The sequence below is a fragment of the Aulonocara sp. 'chitande type north' Nkhata Bay genome, linkage group LG14 (assembly GCF_057382095.1).
Source record: "Aulonocara sp. 'chitande type north' Nkhata Bay isolate Kocher_YH1m ecotype deep benthic linkage group LG14, A_spYH_male_GT1.1, whole genome shotgun sequence".
NCBI classification, from domain to species: domain Eukaryota; kingdom Metazoa; phylum Chordata; class Actinopteri; order Cichliformes; family Cichlidae; genus Aulonocara; species Aulonocara sp. 'chitande type north' Nkhata Bay.
In genome coordinates this window covers 86,107-111,052 of record NC_141357.1, presented here as the reverse complement: position 1 = coordinate 111,052, position 24,946 = coordinate 86,107, and the positions used below count along the sequence as shown (strand labels likewise).

At 38.8% G+C, this 24,946-nt stretch overlaps 1 protein-coding gene, 1 long non-coding RNA gene and 2 pseudogenes across 3 annotated transcripts; 2 read left to right on the top strand and 2 right to left on the bottom strand.

The window, feature by feature from the left end:
• The first annotated feature begins 351 nt into the window (after nucleotides 1-351).
• LOC147313800 (uncharacterized) lies at nucleotides 352-2,286 on the top strand. Its single transcript, XR_015124812.1, has 2 exons — nucleotides 352-468; nucleotides 1,473-2,286. It is a non-coding gene; the product is annotated as an uncharacterized LOC147313800 (long non-coding RNA).
• A 5,713-nt stretch (nucleotides 2,287-7,999) lies between these two features.
• LOC147313797 (protein broad-minded-like) lies at nucleotides 8,000-24,911 on the top strand. 2 transcript variants are annotated; one of them, XM_086260470.1, is made up of 9 exons: nucleotides 8,000-8,154; nucleotides 9,039-9,157; nucleotides 10,429-10,548; nucleotides 10,806-10,894; nucleotides 15,038-15,125; nucleotides 16,539-16,657; nucleotides 17,931-18,050; nucleotides 18,308-18,396; nucleotides 23,952-24,911. In XM_086260470.1, exons 5-9 carry the CDS (start codon nucleotides 15,071-15,073, stop codon nucleotides 23,986-23,988), a joined length of 420 nt encoding a protein of 139 aa, XP_086116596.1. In that variant the 5' UTR covers nucleotides 8,000-8,154; nucleotides 9,039-9,157; nucleotides 10,429-10,548; nucleotides 10,806-10,894; nucleotides 15,038-15,070; the 3' UTR covers nucleotides 23,989-24,911. The 2 variants fall into 2 exon arrangements, with proteins under 2 accessions (XP_086116596.1, XP_086116595.1); XM_086260469.1 differs by lacking the exons at nucleotides 8,000-8,154; nucleotides 9,039-9,157; nucleotides 10,429-10,548; nucleotides 10,806-10,894; nucleotides 23,952-24,911 and having other exon boundaries at nucleotides 11,277-15,125; nucleotides 18,308-22,174.
• Nucleotides 11,740-14,170, bottom strand: LOC147313799 (spastin pseudogene; annotated as a pseudogene).
• LOC147313798 (spastin pseudogene) lies at nucleotides 19,244-21,562 on the bottom strand (annotated as a pseudogene).
• Nucleotides 24,912-24,946: the final 35 nt, after the last annotated feature.

Here is a 24,946-nt window from a genome sequence, read left to right as displayed (position 1 = left end):
TCTGCTGAAACAACACTGTGATTAGCAGTGATGTACAGGAAAATCTTTGTGTTTAGCACTCAGTGAAGAACAAAGACATGTTTTGCCTCTCAGCAGTATTGGGAACAACACCATCCTCTTGTTCAAAGCAGCAAAAAAAAAACCCAACAGCTTGCATAATCAAGGAAAATTCCTGCCAGGTTACCTTCAACTTGTACATCATCACATACTTATTTCATCGTTAGCTAATAAAGAGAAGAGTATTCACTCAGCCAGTTCAGTAACTTTCCGTTTACTGTATGTGTGACGTATCTGTTTTCCTCTTAGTTAGGACGCTACACTAAAGAAGGTCAGCTGTTTCTGGGACCCCTAGGCAGCACTGGTGAGGACACTCGTTGTGTGGTGTACGATCAGATGAGCAACTTTCCTCAGCTCCTCAATTGTGAAAAGGTGACCAACGTGAAACAGAAGACATGGCATTTCTCTCAGGTCAGAAGTGTAAAGAAATCTCTTTTTCAATGATATAACTGAGTGTTTATAAGAGAAACTAAAATTTACTGGCATAGAGTTGAGAGGAAAAGTATCTATATGTCAGATTTTAAAAGGGACCTATTGAGCTCATGTCTGGGTCCATTCTTTTTTCTCTTGGACTCTAATATGAGAGTAGCTTTGCATGAATCTTCATTTCTCTCATACTCAGCATTGCTGCAGCCCCGTAGTTCATGCTTTATCTGACAGAACCGCCTTTATATTCCGAATACCTCCGTTGAAGCCACCTTTCTTTGTGTTAAAACCCTCACAAACAGAAGGTTTTAACACCGGGGCCAGTAGGACTTCACAGATAGATCTGTCTGTTTGTGATGACTATATTAGGATATCATCTCTGCTATTACTGAAATCAAAGCAGTCTGGTTAACGGGGATTATTTGCACATAAATTGAGACTTTGGCTATGATTAATATGAACAATAACTGTTGTAAAATTATATTTATGCTAGAAAATAAGGGGTCCTCTTAAGACAACTAAACCCAGACTGCTTAAAGGGTAACAAGCGACTCAATATACCTTTTACTTTGGCATTGATTCTCTTTTTCTTTTAATGTGAAAAACCTTTTGTAAGTCAATTTTCTGTTGGTCTTTTAGTTCTGTTTGGGTAACCTTTAAAAACTAAAGAGTTACAGCCTGTAGCACGGGAAGAGGAGAGCTTGAACAGTGATGCTGCAGACCTTCTGCCACATCGATTCTTTGTCACACAGCAGGACAAGCAGTGAAGAGTCCTGCAGACGTAGAAGTCTTAGGGAAATAGGGAGACCTTACTTATTTTATATAGATGTAAGGTAAAAAGTTAGTGCCATTTGTTTAAGAAAGAGGTTGCAACAGTTCACATAAGGCCCGGTCTGGTTACATACTGTTCTGTCACCATCACGCATTGTTCACAGACCATCTGTGAAATCTGTTAAAACCAAAGTATTGTATCTCCTTCTGCCTTGCAGAACGAATCGATCATAAATCGGGCTACTGGACGCTGTCTGGAGGTGGTGCCGGCTAATGTTTACTCCGGCCACCTGCTGGTCCTGCAGCCCTGCTCGGGGCAGAGGTGGACCATCAAGAACACTATGAAGCAGTGATCGCCTGGCCAGTTTCATTGGGACCAATTACAAAGGCTATTTCCAAGAGCTGTCACCTGACGTTACCTTGGCCAGTGGACAATCAATGATGCGGGGGCTCCTTAGCTTTTGAAATAAGACTCAAAAATAGATGGCTTTAAGGAGACGAGTGATGAGGTGGTTTGGAAACAATTGATGTTTTTTTGTTTTTGTTAGTTTTTTTTTAAAAACATGGACATTCAACGTGGTGAAAGTTTAGCATGAGGACCATTTCTCTATATGAATTTTACAAACTTTCAATGTGATGTTGCCATAATTCCTGTGTGCCACTTCTTTACAGTGTTTAAGTTTTAGTAGACATTTAATCGACCAAAAGCGTGTTCTTTCTTATGTGAAGGGGAAAAAAAGTTTCCATCTTCCATCAGTCTTTCTGCAATATTTCATTCATTTTGTGCCACGGACCGGCCCTAAATAACTAAAATGTGTTCATAACACACGGGAAAAGACACAGGGGAACTGAGGTAACGATAAAAACAATAAATATGAACGATAAAACGAAGAAAAAAACCCCCGGTAAACCATAAATTGCACACCTGAACCTCAACACTCGCGGCCCGGTACCAAACGACTCACGGACCGGTACCAGTGCATGGCTCGGGGGTTGGGGACCGCTGGTCTATGGTACTTAGAAATTAAGGAATGGCTACTCGTGACAGGAGAAAATTTTACACAGTTTAGCAAAAATGCCTGAAAAGTGATTCTTATGTTTTTCAGAAAATTCAAATCCTTGTAAATATTTATAATTTGAAGAAAAATATGCTAAAAATATTACTTGGTGTACTTTTTTTTTCAAATCACCCCAACAAGGACTCTGGGCTAAATCTCACTTCTATGTTTTATGGATTCTGACTTTTATTGCTATTTTTCCACCAAGCATTCTGTAGCATCAGATGCAATATATCTCGTAGCATGAAGTACTGTAAGCAGTTGGGTACAAAGTTTCTTTGCGCTAAGTTAATTTATTTGGTTAACTGCTGTGTGCCATAACTACTGAAAACCTAGTCAAACATAGGAAGCACTTTTTTGGACAAAGGGTTGGAACATGAACGAGAGAGGAGGATTGAATCAGGAATGCACAAAAGTACCAATAGTGGAAATGCAGGAGGCCTTAAAGGCTGAAATTATTAACGTACTGAGATGTATATGATGTCATATATTAAATTGCATAAGTGTGATCAGCTGGATTTTTGCTCCCAAGATTGTCTTCCAATAAACAACTGGTTTCCTGGGTTGTGCTTTGTTACTGTGTTTTAGGATACATCTGCAGTCTTTAAATTTGTCATACTTTAATTAGTATGCTTATTTTTTTCAGTTTAATTTTATTTTCAAGCTTGTTTGTAATTTTTTGCTGCTAAACTCATGCTTTATTTTGCTTTTCTGGACTATAAATAAGGTAGAGACAGCAAAGATGAGCTACCATGCTGGCCTGCTCTCCTTTTAACTGCTCCATCCATTTTCATGGTTGTGGTCAAAATATTTTCGGCATGCTGTGAGATTAGTCCTCAAAATCATCCCCCAAAATAGACTACTTCAAAAGAGATTTCACCCTCAGCTTCCAGCTGCATGGCATCTGCTGTAACTTACACCAACTCGACTTAAGAGTACTTTCATCACATTTTTTATAAAAGCGCTTCTACACAATATTACCCAGCCACAAATAAAGCAGCCAGGTGGCCGAACATTAAAGGGACTGTTCTATAAATGACAAGTTATGGGTTCAATCCTGAAGCAACCATATGTCCTGTAAATAGTGTCCTTGAATCAGACACTGACCTCCTACTGCTTACTCTCGCTAAACTGCTCTGGATGAAGCATCAGCTTAAATGCTTAAGATGTAAATAAAACAGGAGGAGACTGCTGGGAGCACAAGGGCCTGTTTCTAGCAGAGAGGGGGAGAGAGGAGTGAGGCGGCTCTGAGGGACAGAGCCTGCATGCTAACATAACACTGAATGCTGATCAGACTCTTAACGAAGAGACTGCTCATCGTTCTCTGGCGTGAAATAGGATTACCATATGTTGGTTAAAGTCCTGCTAAATGTAAGCCAGCAGTAAATGCTAACAAGGACAAACTGATCAAATAAACTCACTGCGTTACTTAGATAAGGTTGTATTTATGGGGATGGAAATTTGTATAATTTGTAGATTTTAGCATGTAAAAAAATGGAGCTATTTTTAAAGGATGACAAAAAATCTAGAAAATGAATGTAATTCATTGACATTATTGTATCATAGTTTGCATTGTTCTGACCAGCAGTGTCCTGCAGCTCCCTGTGAGCACTTAATGAAAGAGGTTATGGTTTAATGTCAGAGCAGAGAACTCACAGTTGTCAAATATGATTTTGCTCTAATATGCACCATGTGGCGCTGTATGTTTTCTGTGATTGGAGGGTAGTGTCACTGCAGCTGTCACCCCAGCCTGCTCTCTGCTCTGCCTCGGGAAAAAAGCAGCAGAGATACAGATGTAATTACTTGACAGAACAGCAACACTGTATGAAAATGTGACAATTTCATAAAACCCACTGCAGCAAGGGTAACAGATGATACAACACACAATACTGTGCACAACTCTTTAGGCACAGATGTTGGCAGCGAAGCATGGTGAAGCATCCCGCTGTTTTAGTTTTTGTTGTTTTGGGGGTTTTTTTGCAGAGAGCATGTCAAAACTAGAGACTAGAACTACAATTAGATCTTTTATCATGCAAAATAATCAGATCGCTTAAGTTCATTCTGTAGCGTGACAATGACCCCAAACAGAGCCAGAGTAATAGCTTCAGAACATGTACTGAATGTGCTTTATTAAAGGGTTTTTATCAGACTGTGATTTACGTTTACTTCACCTTATGTGTTCATTGTTGAGTAAAAGCTATTGATACCAATTATTTTTATACTATATCCTCACTTCACAGTGAGAATCAAAATCTGTTTCTTCTTTCTTTTGTACTAAACATGTTCTCACACTCTGGAGCCATTTTGGTAACATCTCCAGGCACTTATTTGTCCAATTATTTTTAAGCTATATCTATATTAACTTTAATTTCAGTGATCATAAAAGTTATATACTAGAATAAAAACAGTTTTAAAGTTTTAGAATAGAATAGGATAAACCTTTAATACTGCACAGATGAGAAATTTGGGTGTTACCCAGCTCTTATGGCAAGGGGAATATAAAATATAAAATTGAAAAATTTATAAATTATAAAATTTGCTGACTTTGCACCAAAATGGCTCCAGAGTGTGAGAACATGTTTAGTACAAAAGAAAGAAGAAACAGATTTTGGTTCTCACTGTGAAGTGAGGATATAGTATAAAAATAATTGGTATCAATAGCTTTTACTTTTACTTTTACTGTTAGCGCCGGTGTCCTTCTATTATAGTGATACTAAACAAGGCAGGAAATTATATTTTTATTCTACAAAATGAAATGAATGTATCTACTCTGCAGAAGTGTTTGTGAATTTCAACAGATCGATTAGCTTGCTGCATTATATGTATGAACTGCATTTTTATCAGTTGCAGTTTCACCATCTCAGTGCCTAATGCTTCCCTCTTGTGGTGTCATGGTGGTTAGAAATAAATATGATATGTTATATGAAGTATATAATAAAAGCAAAGGCTTCACGTAAAGAGGGATTGGGACAGCTTTTAAGCAGGGTGACCTGCAGTATCCCACTGATTAACAGCCTCAACTGACACGTTCATGATGACTTTTGCTTTGTTCCCATTCCTCAGATCGATTTTCCCTTTATAAGGTTTGCTAAACCAGATGCTATATTTATGCTAAAAGTGGCCATAAAGAGTAAGGTCAGAAGGAGGAAAGGTAATACAGCAATGAAGAATAAAGGCAAAGTCAAAGACCGATTCCAGCTTTAAAAGCTATCTATGTATTTTTTTGTACATAGATTTATATGAAAAAGATGATCTGATTTCTAGCAGCAAAGGGCACATGCAAAAAAGCATTGGCAGGATAAATTCAGTTAAAGCAGTTAAATCAGTGCAAAGGTACAGAAAAATACTTATATTAGTTTGGAAATCAACAAGCAAAGAAATCCAGATAGATGTGATTTTTCCCATTCAATAGTACTTTTAATGTTCATAATTAAAAATGCTTTTGATTAATTTTGTCAGTAGGAGTAAAAGTTTGATGATTTTTTTCTCAGTTTTACTGCTCCATTAATAATAAGTGTTTAATAATTAATAATAAGTGAATCCAAGTTTTACCCCAATGTTTCCACCATTCCTCTCACCTAACCCTCATTTCCTCTTCAGGCCTTGCCTTTCAACCACACACACCCTCTACAGCAAATTAACAATATCTGAAAGTCATGTCCTTAAGAAATAAGAGGGGAAAATCGAGTTAAGACCCAACACAGGACCTGAAAGGTGCATCTAGCCCTTCAGCTGATTCATCTACCGTTTGCTGAACCCTTGTCAGAAATTGTTAGAAGAAGAAGAAGCTATTCTTAAGGATGGGAAACTCTTGATTGATGGAATCTTGAATATAGAAAAGTAACAATGGATTTTAATCCACAATGTAATGCCATTGGGAAAGCATGTGATTGGCAAATGCATCATTTTTCAGGATAGCAATGATCCCCAAAATACTGTCAGTACAGTAAAAGCATACCTGGATAGAAAAACATACAATAGAACAGCATCAGTCATGGCTTGGCCTCCCCAGAGCCCAGACCTCAATATTACTGAAGCAGTGTGGGATCATTGTGACACGAGAACGGAACAAAAGGCGGACAACACCCAAAGACGTGCTCTGAATATCCTTCAAGAAGCCTGGAAAACTGTTCCTGTGGAAATGACAAGAAAACTAGAACTGAAGAATAACAGTTACAATGCCAAATATTGACTTTCAAGCTTGTTATATTGTTATAAACTCTATTTTACGTATATTTCCATTTATGTTTGCACATGTTCAATAAAATCATTGCTCCTGAGGCAACGAGGAATGGCTAAAGATTTCTGCCACTACTCCATAACAAACATCAACTAAAAGTGTTTGATAAATGCATTCTATTTGCTTTTTTAAAAATCACAAAGTGAGAGATTTTTTTTCAATTTAAGTGAGCATTATGTTAATGTTTTAAATGTCATGGCATAGGATCAGATCGCTTCAAAGTAAATTATATTTTGAAATGTACAATCCCTTAAACACTGTGTCCTGATCTTGAACTAATAACTACTGAGATCTCAAGTCTACTGCATAATAAGACAAACAGCACCATTTAGAAAATTTCTTTTTATTGCAAGTATTCTTAATGCTTTGATGTTTTGTACAGATTTTCATATTTACAGTGATAATTAGTATTCGTCTAATAAATAATACAACTGAAAGTCATTCTCTAGCCTACATGTTTAAATATTGCACGTGCAAAGTATGTATAATATGTGCTTGTCCAATAGATATGCTGTCTTAGCAGCTATTTACAATGTTACATAAGAAACAAATGTGGGATCCAACCACCATGCTACTAAAGAGACACTGTGCGTTTCCCCTCCAAAACAAACCCTCCACTTCAGTGATGGAGTCATGCAATTATTCTACTGGGGTGAAGACAGTTTAATTACAGCATCACTGCAATAACAGTATCCATCCAAAAAAAAAAAAAACATCAAATAAAATTTTAATTATTTCTAAATAAGAAATTCGTGATAAAACAGTTTTCCAATTAACCACTACATAACAGTAGTGTCTAGTTCTTATTTGGTAGGAAATGTCCACCAGTGCTGTAACGTTTTCAAAAATAATAGTAAAAGAAAAAAAGCATTTTGATGAAAAACTAAACCAGCGTGACCTACTGTACAAGTTTGTTTAGGCTGCTTTTGCAGCAGTGCTCTTTATAAAGTCTCCAGGGTGTGATAGTAATAAATCATCTGTGAATGAAACCTTTTACACGTTTAAAATCACTTTGTCTGCCATAGGCAAGAAATCTGTTCCTATAAATACACCGTTTAATTATGTGTTCGCATTGCAACTGCTGCTCTGCCAGAAGTGTAGGTAGAGCAAAGTCAACCTATACATTATACATATCCTCATATTTGAACATTCAATATCAATATATTTTCCACATATTGTGAATATAACGCTGAGTGTGCAGAGAGGGAGAAACACGCAAACACCGTGACGAGACAAGAGCACGGGCAGTGTGATGTTACTTCACCTCTAGATGGCACTATTGCACAACCTACAACCTTCTGCATCGTTTCACTGGAATGGATGACAAGTACAGTGCAAAAACAATAACAGGAACAAACTGAGTCCGATATGATATACATATTTATGCCAAAAAAAAATGCCCGTTTGATCTTGTGTTTCCATGTAGGAACAGGGAAAAATGTCTATATTGTGTTGTCTGGTTCACCTCGGCAGAGTTCTATGGCTTTGGCAGGAGGGTTGAGAGGAAACAGAAAGGGCCTTTACCGCCTGCACCTGGCATGTTTGTGATGAAGCAGCTGCCTCTACTCCTGCTGAGCCTCCTCCCTGTACCTCTGAACCCGAGTGAGCAGAGAGCACCGACGGTCATGCACACACACAGATACTGTACACTTCAACAGACACTGGAGATACAAATGATGGGCCATTTGCTAAACCTGCAGCACACACTGCTTTCTATGTGAAAGAACCATTCTGTGAGAAAAACTCTACTGCTCATTTGATCTATGACCTCTGAAAAACAGTTCATGATTTCCATTACTATTCAATTATAAAAAAAAAAAAAGTACATTCCCTGGGTTATACAGCACTGATATGCAAAGCTTAATTGTATATCTGTAACTCTAGAACTGCAGTATTTATAGTTTTCTTAGTTTAATATTTCAATTTCATATTCTTCTTCTAAGTATAAAATCCCTTTTGTTATATTTGTCTCGTTAATTTAACTGAAATACACTGAAAATTGCTCACAAATTAAGGTTTATGTGTCAATACAAATGCAGGTTTTATTGCTGGGAGCTTCCCGTGATGCACTGACTATTTCTTCTTCCATGACACTAATGTTTTGTCTTTGCTTCATCATTTATGTACTGTACTGTATCCCCAGTTTTCCAGCGAGGGCTGCGTACATTTTGATTGCATTAACGTTTTTATCCAGCCTTTATGTGCAAGCTTGAGCTGCAAAATTCAAATGTAGTTACTGACAGGCCAAAGTGCAACAGGGAAGAGATTAAATGGGATCAAAGGGAGTGGCATTATAAATTCCTTCCTTCCTGAGATTCAAATCCTCCAATCAAAACGGTGCCAGCAATGCAAAGACAGATTTCTTTAAAGGATTGCACACAATAACAAAGTCAGTCGTTTATTTATTAAAGCACTGTTAATAATTTTAGTTGCTGCTATTTCAAATAAATGTTTGGTACAACAAATTTCTCCGTGTTCTGTCTCAGGCTTTATTCGGGCCCTGGTACTAGAGCTATGGTCTGTTCTTGAGTGCAGCAGTGACGACATCAGAGTGGTCCGTCCCAAACCAACTCCCATTGACCCCACAGATAGGAGTTGCATTAAGGTATTGTATGTATGTGCGTGCGTGTGTGTGTGAGAGAGAGGGAGAAGGAGAAACTTCCTGGAGCCCACAATGCCCCAATTTTTAGATATCTACATAATAGTACAGACACAGATCTCTTAGAAGTTTTGCTTTTCCATCATGTTTTTAGCTCACTGGTTACAAAGGTGTTTAAATTGATTAAAATTAAATTGATTCCAATTATTATTAACCCAGGACTCAGAATAGTGGTCCATGTGTTGCTGTGATACCAGCAGCCATGTAGAAAATTCACTTGTGAATATTCATATTTAAGAAACTGGCAATAGTGATTTTGTTAACAAGAAAGGCTTTTTGCTGATTGGTTTATGGGTGTCTGGGCAAATAAGCCTTACTTTCATAAGACTGCATTTTTAGTTATGTTTTTGGCAGAATTTCTCTCAGGAAAGCTTCAACAAGCTCCAGCGTGAGCCTGTCTGTGTGTGTCTGATGCTTGGCCTCTGACAGCAGCCAAGTCATCTCTCTCAGAGAGACTAGCCAAGTGAATACGGACAGCCAGTGATGTGTAAACTGTGTCCTGCCACAGGCGACTTTAAAGTCTGCCTTATCAGTGGGTTATACATATATGCTGAGGTCAAAGGAAAACTAAATATACACACACCAGCACTTTGGTGAATTAACTCGAGTCTTTGCTTTAATCTGTGCTAAGTACAGTAGGAGGTTTGGTAGTACATATGAAGATAAGTTCACACATGCACAGAAACATCAGAAGACACATGAAAGTATAGATATTTCTATTTTAGAAAAAAAAATCCATCGTATCTTGTTTTTTTCTTTACGTTTCTTTGAAGCTGTTTAATATAATCTAAGTTGTAGCTCGTTTGTGCAAGTGTCTCTCTTTTTTTCCTTTGATGCTTTTGATGATATATTTTCCCTGTTCTACCAGACCCAGTGAAAAATGCAGGGAGCTTTCCTGTAGTTTAATATTCTTCAGGCTGCAATAGGTTTCTGCTCAACCACTCTGCTCAGAATATATGTCTTATTCAGTTTTGAGAGTGTGGTAAACCATGTTTTATCTTTGCAATCATAAATTCTTTTTACATTTTGTTTTGCTTTGAATACTACAGATATTATTTGTCATATTATCGGTAGTGTTTGTAGTTGAATAGTGTTATATTATTATTATGTGTTAGGATTTGATCAATCCATGACGTGCACAAATGCATTCACAATGGTCTTTAAAAGCAAATACATTTTTTCTCTCTAACAGCTGCTGTATTTACTTTCCTCTTCAGTCCTTCCTGTACTTGGTCAACCTCCTCTCCTCTTCCCAGTCGGTGTGGCAACTGCTGGGCCGACAGTCTTTGGCCAACAAAAGCGAATACACCCTGAGGGAGATGCCAACCTCCATACCTGTAAGTGTTTTTCTTCTTCTTCTTTTCCACACACTGCAGGTTTTTTTTGTCATCCATCTGAGGGCATGTTTGCACTTTTTATTTGGCCTCCAAACACCACCCACCCATTTGTTTTACTTCAAACGCATTCAAATAAACCCTCTCACACTGAGACTGATATACGTTCTCCACCTTACCCATTGTAAATTTCCACACAGTTTTCGTTTTGCACCCTATCCGGTGCATTCTTGTTCAAAGCCTCTCATTTTACTCCACAGGATTTGATTGACAGACTGATTGCCGTGAATTCGGATGGGAAGATTCATTCTCTCTTCCACTACGAAGAGAGTCACACATTCGGCCTAAGGTGGGATTCATTATTTTTTTCATATTACTTAACATCAGTGGGGAAGTAGACGATATCAGATTATCACCTGGTGACTGCACACACACTTCAGCCTCTGGCAATAGGAGACTGGCATGGTGACGTAATCGGCCTTAAAATGCGGCCTTTAAGGCTGCAGACCCTGAATTGGGATACAGCCTCTGAATCGCTGCATCTTGTAGCTGTGTCGTCTTAAATTGGTCATGTGATTTTGACGCGCCGGCGCGTCCGGCAACCCCAGAGGTTTAACTTAATATTTAAGTGTCTCTTGGTTTTAGACTAGTTGTTTAGTCTAATTTGATGTTTTAAACCAGAAAAGGAAGAAGAGGGCTTAGAATTACAGGTAAGAACCTCAGTGGTATGTGATAAACTGTAAATGTAAAGCTTACAGGTCAGTCCTCATGTTTTTAAATCAGATTTTGAGTCTGTACATGGCACATTATGCTTTTGCATGTTGTGAAATGTGCTGCAAAACAAACTGAGGTAAACTAACTGGTTTACTGTGATGGATTTAAAGTGCGTGTGACTGGTGCGCAGTGGCTGTGGTGCTCACGGTCAGAGTTCAGTCACAAAGAGGGTAACAGAGATGAATTTAAAGTTAAGGTGATGGTGCTTAGATTCATTCACAGACTGAAACCTTCACACCAACTTTATCCTGTGTCTCTTAGTTTTAGACTAGTTGTTTAGTCTATTTTGATGTTTTAAACCATATCACAGGGTTTTTACTTCACCATTTACGGGGTTTTAACAAGCAAACAAAAGACAGATCGTGATGTTTGAAAATGTTTTGGAAATATTCTTTAAAGATTAGATGTAAAATACGCAGAGGATAAATTCAATTGGTTTATTAGTTTATTACATAAGTTGAAAAAAAGTTAAACAAGTAAATAAAGAAACAACGTAAAAGAAAAGTAAACAAAACAAATCGGTAAATAAAGGAAAATGGTAATAAGAAGGGGAAAAAAAAGAAAAGAGAAAACCCCAACAATCCCCTCTGAGCAAGCACTAGGCGACAGTGGGGAAGAAAAACTGCCTTTAAACGGGCAGAAACTTCCGGCAGAACCAGGCTCACGAGGGGCAGTCAACTGCCGGGACTGGTTGGGGTGAAAAAAGATGAAGGAGAGAGGGAAGAAGTGTTAGGAGAGAAGGGGAGAGGAGAGGTGAAAATTAAGATGGAACAGAGGTGGAGGGAGACGAGGTGACGTCAGCAGTAGAAAAAATAGAAAGAGTAGAAAAAGCAGGAGTGTCCCTCCTCCAGAAGAAGCGGAAACGTTTTTTCTTCTTTTCCATGAGCTTTTCCACGACCACTTTTTTCTCTAGGATGAGGGTTCTCAACTGATCGGTTGTTTCTTCAACTTCCTTCTCAAGTTTCTGGCATCTTTGCTCCATTTCTTTTAATAGATTGCACTTGTCTGTATTTTGCTGTTGTTTTTCCTTGTGCATCTTTTCTAACTGCTCATTTCTTCTTGTGATTTCTTGAAGCTTACGCTGCAGGTCTTCATTTATTTTCTCTTGTTGCTGCTTTTGTGCAAGCATTTCAGCGTTTTCACACTTCAAGTTGTCTGAGTTCAACAACATCTCATTAATGACCTCTGAGTGTTTTTTCGCCATTTCATTGATCCTACGCTGCATCTTTGAACATCGTTTTTCCAATACTTCTCCTTCCAGTTCAGGTGTTCTGTCCTTCATTGTATTAATTTGTTCAGTTGTAGATTTCTTCTCTCCAAGTCCTGGAGAATACGTTTTTTTTCTTTTTCCTGTTGCTCTTTCTCTTGAAGAAGCTCTTTATTTTTGCACTCTGTTTCATCCAGCCTGACTGGATTTGGATTTATTGAAGAAGGACCACCAAAATCTTTGTTCTATTTGGTGTACATGTTAAGAGTTGCTGGACTAACAGTTGGTTTGATTTGCTTCAGAGAATCCTCAAAGTCTTTTATCTTAATGTTGCGCACCTCAGCAGCAGCTATAACACGGACTTGTTCTGGTGCCAACTCTCTTATTGGGCCAAGTGCAGCATCTTTGGCTAATGCTGTCAAATCGCTCCCTGAATATCCTTCAGTCACTTTTGCAAGACAGGACAGTTCGTCTTGGCTCAGTGGACTCCCGTGCGTTCCCAAAAGATTTTTCAGCAGCGTAAATCTTGTCTTCTCATCGGGTAAGGTCACATATACTCTTTTTGCAAAGCGCCTTAATATTGCTTCATCGAGCTCCTGGGGCCTGTTCGTTGCTCCCATTACAAGTACTCTGTCATCCTTTCCTGACTGCAACCCGTCAAACTCAATGAGGAACTCAGTTTTTAAACGGCGAGAGGCGTCGTGCTCCCCCTCCCTCCTTTGACAGAGCAAGCCGTCCACTTCATCGATGAAGATTACTGAGGGCTGTCTCTCTCTTGCAACTGCAAAGAGTGCTCGTACGAGCTTCTCGCCTTCTCCCACATATTTGGAGGTCAAACTAGCAGCACTGATGTTGAAGAATGTTGCATTAGACTCTGCAGCAACTGCTTTGGCGAGCATGGTCTTCCCATTTCCTGGTGGGCCAAATAAAAGCAAGCCACGTGCAGGAGCTCTCAGACCAGTAAAGAGATCAGGTCTTAAGGCAGGAAGGATGACAATTTCTTGAAGTGCTTGCTTTGCCAGATCCTGCCCTGCGATGTCATCAAATGACACAGTCGCTCCACTGTATACAATTTCATTTGTAATTAAGCTGACCAGTTTACTGTCCACATTCTTTTTCATATCCCTCTTCGGGGGCTGTTTCACAGCTGCCGGTCTTCCATTCTGAGTTTTTCCCACCCGAGCGGTTTTCTTTGCATCAGTTATTCTTAATGGAGGTCTTACAGAAGTGGAGGGTCTGATGGTGGTGGAAACACCTGCGGGTTGACTTTTAGGAACTGACTTTGGCTTACTTGCAATTGTTTTGGTCGACATTTCTCTTGCGCGACTTCCCCCCTGTTCACAGTCATAACACGGTAAACTAGTCATAAACGAAAACGTTTAGGCTATTTATCGCATTTAAAGGTCTTTCTTTGGGACAACGTCACAGAACACAGAAACGTCACAGGGCTTTGGAGCGTGATGTTACAGAGGTTTACAAATACTTTCAAATATAGCTCTGGTCGAACGTTTGAAGGCTGCGAACAAACTGACTAAAACTTGCTGCTCCTGACCCCTATTTATAGAAAAACTTCAAAGGCTCAAAGGCATGTGCTTGTGACATCATCACATGTCCTTGTGACATCATCACATGTCCTTGTGACATCATCACTCTTCATGAATCAGATTGTCACATGACATTTTAGAATGGGGATGTTTTTTTTTAAACCGTTTTCAAATTTAACCCTCTGTGGTCCAGGGTATAATTGGCCGTTCTTGACTATTTTTGATTTTACCTCTATATTTCACCTTTAAAATATGTTTTTCTTGCCTTATTTGGCACCATTATTTTCAGCACAACCTCAAATATCTGAAATTTGAGTTATTGTTTTCATTTTGGTATACTATATTAGCACAGTTGATCTAAATTAATAACACAATAAATTGTGTGTGCATCTCCTGTTTTGTCATGGTTGTATGTCCCGGTTCGTGACAGGCTGCATGAGCTCATCTGGTGGGAGTGTAGTACTGTAGTATTTCAGGCATAAAAACGTGGTTTTCACAGACCTTGTCACAGGGTCTGAGTCTAAGATTCAAATTGTAAACACACAAACACTCAGGCTTGCTGCAAACCTTAGCTGATCCCCCGTGGGCTTAATTTACTGCCATTGTTTACGCACCATTGTAATTGCTTCTCTAGTTTGGCATTACACTTTAATTATGGAATGTAATTATATTTTGTCTATTTTTAGTTGTGGCATTGTGTTGTAATTAATGAAGGGCCTGCACACTCCAATATCAATTTACAATTTAAATTCTCCACAGCATGTTTAACTACATTATGTTGTGCCTTTCCAGAATCCCAGATTTACTTACACATCTCCCTTTATGATACATTAGTACTACATTTGACCTAAACCTTTTCCATCCTTTTTCCAAACTCTCATTCATTTTTTACCTGATAACCAAAAACTGTGATAGTGAAAGGCTGAAATATTTCTAGGGGTATGAGATTTCTGTGTGTTTTCTGTAGGTGAGCAGCTGCGAGAAGTTTGGCTACGGGGTGATGGTGACACAGGTGGCAGCAACTGCTCCGGGAGTTGTGGCTCTGCACAGTTCAGGTACTATTGCAGTTATTTGGACACAACAAACACTTGTCAGCTGTGATGCTTAAGGCTTATATTATAAGTTGTTGTTGTTGTTTTTGTGTTGTCGGTATAAAGGAGACTTAAGGCAGCTTAGGGAGAAATGTATTTGTCAAACCGTTTTTGTTTGGGTAAGAAAGAGTAAGAAGAGGCGTTCTTTTTTGATAAATGGATTCACATATCAGTTGTATACTGATACTAGGTTTATCCATATGCAAAAGGCTCCAGGAAATACCGTACTCTTGTCAAAAGAGGTCAAAAAATGAAGCTAGTGAACAAATATTTTAATCCTGCATTCTTTCTATTGGCTAGAAGGGGCGACTCAACTGGTTATGGGAAAAGAAGTCTGATTACTTATCAGCCCTTCGCTTATAACAGCACCGCTGCGTTCTGAAACCTATTCTCTCCTATGACTTTACCCACGCAAGAACAGTTCCCTGCTGTGTTGAGCAGCGCTGGCTGTGGAGCACTCATGTGTTCCATGATGTGACATATGTTTGTGCCATCGATAAAAAGGCAGACTGACAGAAAGAAGGATGACCTCAAAAAGTGATATAGTCCAGACAGAGCTTACAAATGATGGGCCATTTGCTAAACCTGCAGCACACACTGCTTTCTATGTGAAAGAACCATTCTGTGAGAAAAACTCTACTGCTCATTTGATCTATGACCTCTGAAAAACAGTTCATGATTTCCATTACTATTCAATTATAAAAAAAAAAAAAGTACATTCCCTGGGTTATACAGCACTGATATGCAAAGCTTAATTGTATATCTGTAACTCTAGAACTGCAGTATTTATAGTTTTCTTAGTTTAATATTTCAATTTCATATTCTTCTTCTAAGTATAAAATCCCTTTTGTTATATTTGTCTCGTTAATTTAACTGAAATACACTGAAAATTGCTCACAAATTAAGGTTTATGTGTCAATACAAATGCAGGTTTTATTGCTGGGAGCTTCCCGTGATGCACTGACTATTTCTTCTTCCATGACACTAATGTTTTGTCTTTGCTTCATCATTTATGTACTGTACTGTATCCCCAGTTTTCCAGCGAGGGCTGCGTACATTTTGATTGCATTAACGTTTTTATCCAGCCTTTATGTGCAAGCTTGAGCTGCAAAATTCAAATGTAGTTACTGACAGGCCAAAGTGCAACAGGGAAGAGATTAAATGGGATCAAAGGGAGTGGCATTATAAATTCCTTCCTTCCTGAGATTCAAATCCTCCAATCAAAACGGTGCCAGCAATGCAAAGACAGATTTCTTTAAAAGATTGCACACAATAACAAAGTCAGTCGTTTATTTATTAAAGCACTGTTAATAATTTTAGTTGCTGCTATTTCAAATAAATGTTTGGTACAACAAATTTCTCCGTGTTCTGTCTCAGGCTTTATTCGGGCCCTGGTACTAGAGCTATGGTCTGTTCTTGAGTGCAGCAGTGACGACATCAGAGTGGTCCGTCCCAAACCAACTCCCATTGACCCCACAGATAGGAGTTGCATTAAGGTATTGTATGTATGTGCGTGCGTGTGTGTGTGAGAGAGAGAGGGAGAAGGAGAAACTTCCTGGAGCCCACAATGCCCCAATTTTTAGATATCTACATAATAGTACAGACACAGATCTCTTAGAAGTTTTGCTTTTCCATCATGTTTTTAGCTCACTGGTTACAAAGGTGTTTAAATTGATTAAAATTAAATTGATTCCAATTATTATTAACCCAGGACTCAGAATAGTGGTCCATGTGTTGCTGTGATACCAGCAGCCATGTAGAAAATTCACTTGTGAATATTCATATTTAAGAAACTGGCAATAGTGATTTTGTTAACAAGAAAGGCTTTTTGCTGATTGGTTTATGGGTGTCTGGGCAAATAAGCCTTACTTTCATAAGACTGCATTTTTAGTTATGTTTTTGGCAGAATTTCTCTCAGGAAAGCTTCAACAAGCTCCAGCGTGAGCCTGTCTGTGTGTGTCTGATGCTTGGCCTCTGACAGCAGCCAAGTCATCTCTCTCAGAGAGACTAGCCAAGTGAATACGGACAGCCAGTGATGTGTAAACTGTGTCCTGCCACAGGCGACTTTAAAGTCTGCCTTATCAGTGGGTTATACATATATGCTGAGGTCAAAGGAAAACTAAATATACACACACCAGCACTTTGGTGAATTAACTCGAGTCTTTGCTTTAATCTGTGCTAAGTACAGTAGGAGGTTTGGTAGTACATATGAAGATAAGTTCACACATGCACAGAAACATCAGAAGACACATGAAAGTATAGATATTTCTATTTTAGAAAAAAAAATCCATCGTATCTTGTTTTTTTCTTTACGTTTCTTTGAAGCTGTTTAATATAATCTAAGTTGTAGCTCGTTTGTGCAAGTGTCTCTCTTTTTTTCCTTTGATGCTTTTGATGATATGTTTTCCCTGTTCTACCAGACCCAGTGAAAAATGCAGGGAGCTTTCCTGTAGTTTAATATTCTTCAGGCTGCAATAGGTTTCTGCTCAACCACTCTGCTCAGAATATATGTCTTATTCAGTTTTGAGAGTGTGGTAAACCATGTTTTATCTTTGCAATCATAAATTCTTTTTACATTTTGTTTTGCTTTGAATACTACAGATATTATTTGTCATATTATCGGTAGTGTTTGTAGTTGAATAGTGTTATATTATTATTATGTGTTAGGATTTGATCAATCCATGACGTGCACAAATGCATTCACAATGGTCTTTAAAAGCAAATACATTTTTTCTCTCTAACAGCTGCTGTATTTACTTTCCTCTTCAGTCCTTCCTGTACTTGGTCAACCTCCTCTCCTCTTCCCAGTCGGTGTGGCAACTGCTGGGCCGACAGTCTTTGGCCAACAAAAGCGAATACACCCTGAGGGAGATGCCAACCTCCATACCTGTAAGTGTTTTTCTTCTTCTTCTTTTCCACACACTGCAGTTTTTTTTTGTCATCCATCTGAGGGCATGTTTGCACTTTTTATTTGGCCTCCAAACACCACCCACCCATTTGTTTTACTTCAAACGCATTCAAATAAACCCTCTCACACTGAGACTGATATACGTTCTCCACCTTACCCATTGTAAATTTCCACACAGTTTTCGTTTTGCACCCTATCCGGTGCATTCTTGTTCAAAGCCTCTCATTTTACTCCACAGGATTTGATTGACAGACTGATTGCCGTGAATTCGGATGGGAAGATTCATTCTCTCTTCCACTACGAAGAGAGTCACACATTCGGCCTAAGGTGGGATTCATTATTTTTTTCATATTACTTAACATCAGTGGGGAAGTAGACGATATCAGATTATCACCTGGTGACTGCACACACACTTCAGCCTCTGGCAATAGGAGACTGGCATGGTGACGTAATCGGCCTTAAAATGCGGCCTTTAAGGCTGCAGACCCTGAATTGGGATACAGCCTCTGAATCGCTGCATCTTGTAGCTGTGTCGTCTTAAATTGGTCATGTGATTTTGACGCGCCGGCGCGTCCGGCAACCCCAGAGGTTTAACTTAATATTTAAGTGTCTCTTGGTTTTAGACTAGTTGTTTAGTCTAATTTGATGTTTTAAACCAGAAAAGGAAGAAGAGGGCTTAGAATTACAGGTAAGAACTGCTCAGTGGTATGTGATAAACTGTAAATGTAAAGCTTACAGGTCAGTCCTCATGTTTTTAAATCAGATTTTGAGTCTGTACATGGCACATTATGCTTTTGCATGTTGTGAAATGTGCTGCAAAACAAACTGAGGTAAACTAACTGGTTTACTGTGATGGATTTAAAGTGTGTGTGACTGGTGCGCAGTGGCTGTGGTGCTCACGGTCAGAGTTCAGTCACAAAGAGGGTAACAGAGATGAATTTAAAGTTAAGGTGATGGTGCTTAGATTCATTCACAGACTGAAACCTTCACACCAACTTTATCCTGTGTCTCTTAGTTTTAGACTAGTTGTTTAGTCTATTTTGATGTTTTAAACCATATCACAGGGTTTTTACTTCACCATTTACGGGGTTTTAACAAGCAAACAAAAGACAGATCGTGATGTTTGAAAATGTTTTGGAAATATTCTTTAAAGATTAGATGTAAAATACGCAGAGGATAAATTCAATTGGTTTATTAGTTTATTACATAAGTTGAAAAAAAGTTAAACAAGTAAATAAAGAAACAACGTAAAAGAAAAGTAAACAAAACAAATCGGTAAATAAAGGAAAATGGTAATAAGAAGGGGAAAAAAAAGAAAAGAGAAAACCCCAACAATCCCCTCTGAGCAAGCACTAGGCGACAGTGGGGAAGAAAAACTGCCTTTAAACGGGCAGAAACTTCCGGCAGAACCAGGCTCACGAGGGGCAGTCAACTGCCGGGACTGGTTGGGGTGAAAAAAGATGAAGGAGAGAGGGAAGAAGTGTTAGGAGAGAAGGGGAGAGGAGAGGTGAAAATTAAGATGGAACAGAGGTGGAGGGAGACGAGGTGACGTCAGCAGTAGAAAAAATAGAAAGAGTAGAAAAAGCAGGAGTGTCCCTCCTCCAGAAGAAGCGGAAACGTTTTTTCTTCTTTTCCATGAGCTTTTCCACGACCACTTTTTTCTCTAGGATGAGGGTTCTCAACTGATCGGTTGTTTCTTCAACTTCCTTCTCAAGTTTCTGGCATCTTTGCTCCATTTCTTTTAATAGATTGCACTTGTCTGTATTTTGCTGTTGTTTTTCCTTGTGCATCTTTTCTAACTGCTCATTTCTTCTTGTGATTTCTTGAAGCTTACGCTGCAGGTCTTCATTTATTTTCTCTTGTTGCTGCTTTTGTGCAAGCATTTCAGCGTTTTCACACTTCAAGTTGTCTGAGTTCAACAACATCTCATTAATGACCTCTGAGTGTTTTTTCGCCATTTCATTGATCCTACGCTGCATCTTTGAACATCGTTTTTCCAATACTTCTCCTTCCAGTTCAGGTGTTCTGTCCTTCATTGTATTAATTTGTTCAGTTGTAGATTTCTTCTCTCCAAGTCCTGGAGAATACGTTTTTTTTCTTTTTCCTGTTGCTCTTTCTCTTGAAGAAGCTCTTTATTTTTGCACTCTGTTTCATCCAGCCTGACTGGATTTGGATTTATTGAAGAAGGACCACCAAAATCTTTGTTCTATTTGGTGTACATGTTAAGAGTTGCTGGACTAACAGTTGGTTTGATTTGCTTCAGAGAATCCTCAAAGTCTTTCATCTTAATGTTGCGCACCTCAGCAGCAGCTATAACACGGACTTGTTCTGGTGCCAACTCTCTTATTGGGCCAAGTGCAGCATCTTTGGCTAATGCTGTCAAATCGCTCCCTGAATATCCTTCAGTCACTTTTGCAAGACAGGACAGTTCGTCTTGGCTCAGTGGACTCCCGTGCGTTCCCAAAAGATTTTTCAGCAGCGTAAATCTTGTCTTCTCATCGGGTAAGGTCACATATACTCTTTTTGCAAAGCGCCTTAATATTGCTTCATCGAGCTCCTGGGGCCTGTTCGTTGCTCCCATTACAAGTACTCTGTCATCCTTTCCTGACTGCAACCCGTCAAACTCAATGAGGAACTCAGTTTTTAAACGGCGAGAGGCGTCGTGCTCCCCCTCCCTCCTTTGACAGAGCAAGCCGTCCACTTCATCGATGAAGATTACTGAGGGCTGTCTCTCTCTTGCAACTGCAAAGAGTGCTCGTACGAGCTTCTCGCCTTCTCCCACATATTTGGAGGTCAAACTAGCAGCACTGATGTTGAAGAATGTTGCATTAGACTCTGCAGCAACTGCTTTGGCGAGCATGGTCTTCCCATTTCCTGGTGGGCCAAATAAAAGCAAGCCACGTGCAGGAGCTCTCAGACCAGTAAAGAGATCAGGTCTTAAGGCAGGAAGGATGACAATTTCTTGAAGTGCTTGCTTTGCCAGATCCTGCCCTGCGATGTCATCAAATGACACAGTCGCTCCACTGTATACAATTTCATTTGTAATTAAGCTGACCAGTTTACTGTCCACATTCTTTTTCATATCCCTCTTCGGGGGCTGTTTCACAGCTGCCGGTCTTCCATTCTGAGTTTTTCCCACCCGAGCGGTTTTCTTTGCATCAGTTATTCTTAATGGAGGTCTTACAGAAGTGGAGGGTCTGATGGTGGTGGAAACACCTGCGGGTTGACTTTTAGGAACTGACTTTGGCTTACTTGCAATTGTTTTGGTCGACATTTCTCTTGCGCGACTTCCCCCCTGTTCACAGTCATAACACGGTAAACTAGTCATAAACGAAAACGTTTAGGCTATTTATCGCATTTAAAGGTCTTTCTTTGGGACAACGTCACAGAACACAGAAACGTCACAGGGCTTTGGAGCGTGATGTTACAGAGGTTTACAAATACTTTCAAATATAGCTCTGGTCGAACGTTTGAAGGCTGCGAACAAACTGACTAAAACTTGCTGCTCCTGACCCCTATTTATAGAAAAACTTCAAAGGCTCAAAGGCATGTGCTTGTGACATCATCACATGTCCTTGTGACATCATCACTCTTCATGAATCAGATTGTCACATGACATTTTAGAATGGGGATGTTTTTTTTTAAACCGTTTTCAAATTTAACCCTCTGTGGTCCAGGGTATAATTGGCCGTTCTTGACTATTTTTGATTTTACCTCTATATTTCACCTTTAAAATATGTTTTTCTTGCCTTATTTGGCACCATTATTTTCAGCACAACCTCAAATATCTGAAATTTGAGTTATTGTTTTCATTTTGGTATACTATATTAGCACAGTTGATCTAAATTAATAACACAATAAATTGTGTGTGCATCTCCTGTTTTGTCATGGTTGTATGTCCCGGTTCGTGACAGGCTGCATGAGCTCATCTGGTGGGAGTGTAGTACTGTAGTATTTCAGGCATAAAAACGTGGTTTTCACAGACCTTGTCACAGGGTCTGAGTCTAAGATTTTTTTTTCACATTCTGTCTCTCACAGTTGAAGTGTACCTCTGGTGCAAATTACTGACCTCTGTCATCATTTTAGGTGGGGGAACTTGCACAATCGGTGGTTGACTAAATACTTTTTTGCCCCACTGTACCTATGAAAATATACTCACTGTATATATATATAATCAAAGCATTTCTTTAGCAAAGTGCACATACTAGCCCTTTTTAAGTTCATTGACATATGTGCACTCAAACAGGCCCAATGAGATTGAGGGTTATACCCCAATTATTTGTGTTAGGTTTGTAAGCTTTTCCAAATGAATACAGAAAATCAGCAAAACCACCATAAAGAAAGCTTATTTAAATAAAGCTGATATTGGGAGAACAAAGCCCAAGGGGTGGAAAATGAGTAAAAAACCTGTGAAGCAGAGAATAACATGAGGGACTGTTGCAGAGCGCATGAGTGAAACAAGCTCACAGATGAGCTGACAAAGATTGGCAGAAATCACTTTAGAGCAGCCGGGTAATAAGGAACAGGTGAACATAGAGTGGAGCAGATAATTACGAGCAAAAACCCAAACAAATACTTTCAGACAATCCTAAAGCTCTTATTTAGTTGCATAGAGCCATGTGTGAACATTTTGTCTTTACATTTTGCTTCCAAGGAACCGAACTGTCTTTTAATTCTGTAATTTATTTCACGTTCTTCAGGCTTTCTGAAGCTCCTTCAAATTTTTCTTTGGACATCATTTTATTATAATTTTCAGTGCAGTCCTTTATTTGTTTGTTCCTATGAATCATTCACACATAATAAAGGCACCTAACTCAAGGGACAAATTCGTTACTGGCACATTACCAGCAGCTTGTCACAAATACACAATTTGTTTCCTGCACAAAAAATGACAACGATAACACACCAGCAAGGTGATTACCAAAGAGCTATTAGCCAAAAACTTGACATATGTCAAGAAACTAAACAAGTAGAGGACAAAAGAACTGGCAGCTTAAATAAAAACATCTACAGCAGACGAACAGAATTTGAAAGTTGTGTCCTTAAGAAATAACACAAAACTGACACACAACCTGAGAGATGCATCTGGCATCTTATGTTTGCAAGTTTCAGTAAACTGCTGCATCTATTTCCCATTTTCCTAGCAAAATACAAAGACATGATGGCTTATTAGCTCATCCTATCCTAAATAACCACTAATGTATGCCAACTATTGTCACTGCTACACTATCAAAAGCTGAAAACAAACATAAAAAACATACAAATTCATCACCACAACAACACAGTTGATAAATAAAGAAATACAGAAGCACACATGCAAATAGAGAGATGACATAAAAGTTCTCACTCAGCTCCCTGCGGTGCTGTTTTAAGCTCCAACTCACTCTAAACAACACCAACGGGGGTCTACTGCTTCCTGAGCATCAACGACCGCGCCACCTTTTAAGATAAGATAAGATAAGATAAGATAAGATAAGATAAGATAAGATAAGATAAGATAAGATAAGATAAGATAACCTTTATTAGTCCCACACGTGGGAAATTTGTTTTGTCACAGCAGGAAGAGGACAGTGCAAAGGTTATTCACTAGTTTCAGTTTTATAATAATATAAAACTTAATTATATAATTATATTCAGGTTACATGACACTTATTGTATAAGATAATTATTTCTGGGATGCTGAATGACAATTTGATGTGTATTTTGTTGCTTTCAGTAGAAATCCTGCTGATGACTCAGTGGATTTTAGATGGAAATTCTGTGTTTCACTCACTATAAACCATCTTCTAATCAGAGGGCGAAAAAGCCACTCTTCTTATTTGGTATTAGCTGAAGAAAATATTTAATCTATACTGACCGTCATCGCTGTTGTCGTCCACCAGGATGACCTCCTTGAGCAAGTGTGTGATTGACAGCTGAGTGGACTGAGCGCAGGATCACCGACAGAGCCTCGTTGACGAAGATGAAGATGAGGGAGATTTGGGGAAGGTCTCTTGAGTAGCTGACCTTTCTACATCTGTAGAAAGACACGACACAACACCTGTAAACTACTTGCATTAAGTAATACGAGGTGCCAGTGGAGCACTAGAGTGATGGTTTGGGAAAAGTAGTCTACAAAGTTATACAATTAAAAAGACAATCATGATTTTGTATTGATGAGCCCATTTACCATGATTTCTAACATTTCTGATCAATTGAATGTTGTATTAAATAACAAGGAATATGCCTTTCTTTTTAAAAAATGAGGACATTTCTCAGTGAACCTTAATTTTTGAGTGCTCGCATATTTAATTTTGAATTTGTAAAAAAGACTAAACTACCTCCATAGAGCTGCTGACGTCTTGTTCAATGGGGCTGAAAGGCAGAGCAAGTGCTGCTTCCTGTTCAACTATAATCACAAGGATTTATTTTCCACATTGGCCTTTTAACTGCATGTGCTGTTTCAGATAGAAACCCTATTTTAAACTTGTTTTGTTTAAACAGCTCTAATGAAGCGGAAAGCGGCAGGGTGAGGCTTTGGCTCTAAGTTTAGCACATGTGGGAAAGGAAGGGGCTTCTTTTATTGTCTCCTTTTCACGTCTTTTTTTCTTTTATCGATTATCTTATTTCCTCTGTGAAATAATAGCTAATTAGAAGTTATTCTATAACAAATCCAGTGTTTTCAATTCACGAGGTTGGAGAACACTTTTTTAGGGTTTTTGGCAGGAAACCATTAGAAAACAGAAGGCAACATTAACAAGATTAACCACGAAGAACTGGGACATTTGTCACCTTTTTTCTCCTTCTGATACAATATTGCAAAAGTCTTGAGGCATCCTCATTTCGTTATATTCTGCTGGGAAAATGGGAAATAGGCAGAGCAATTCACTGAAACGTG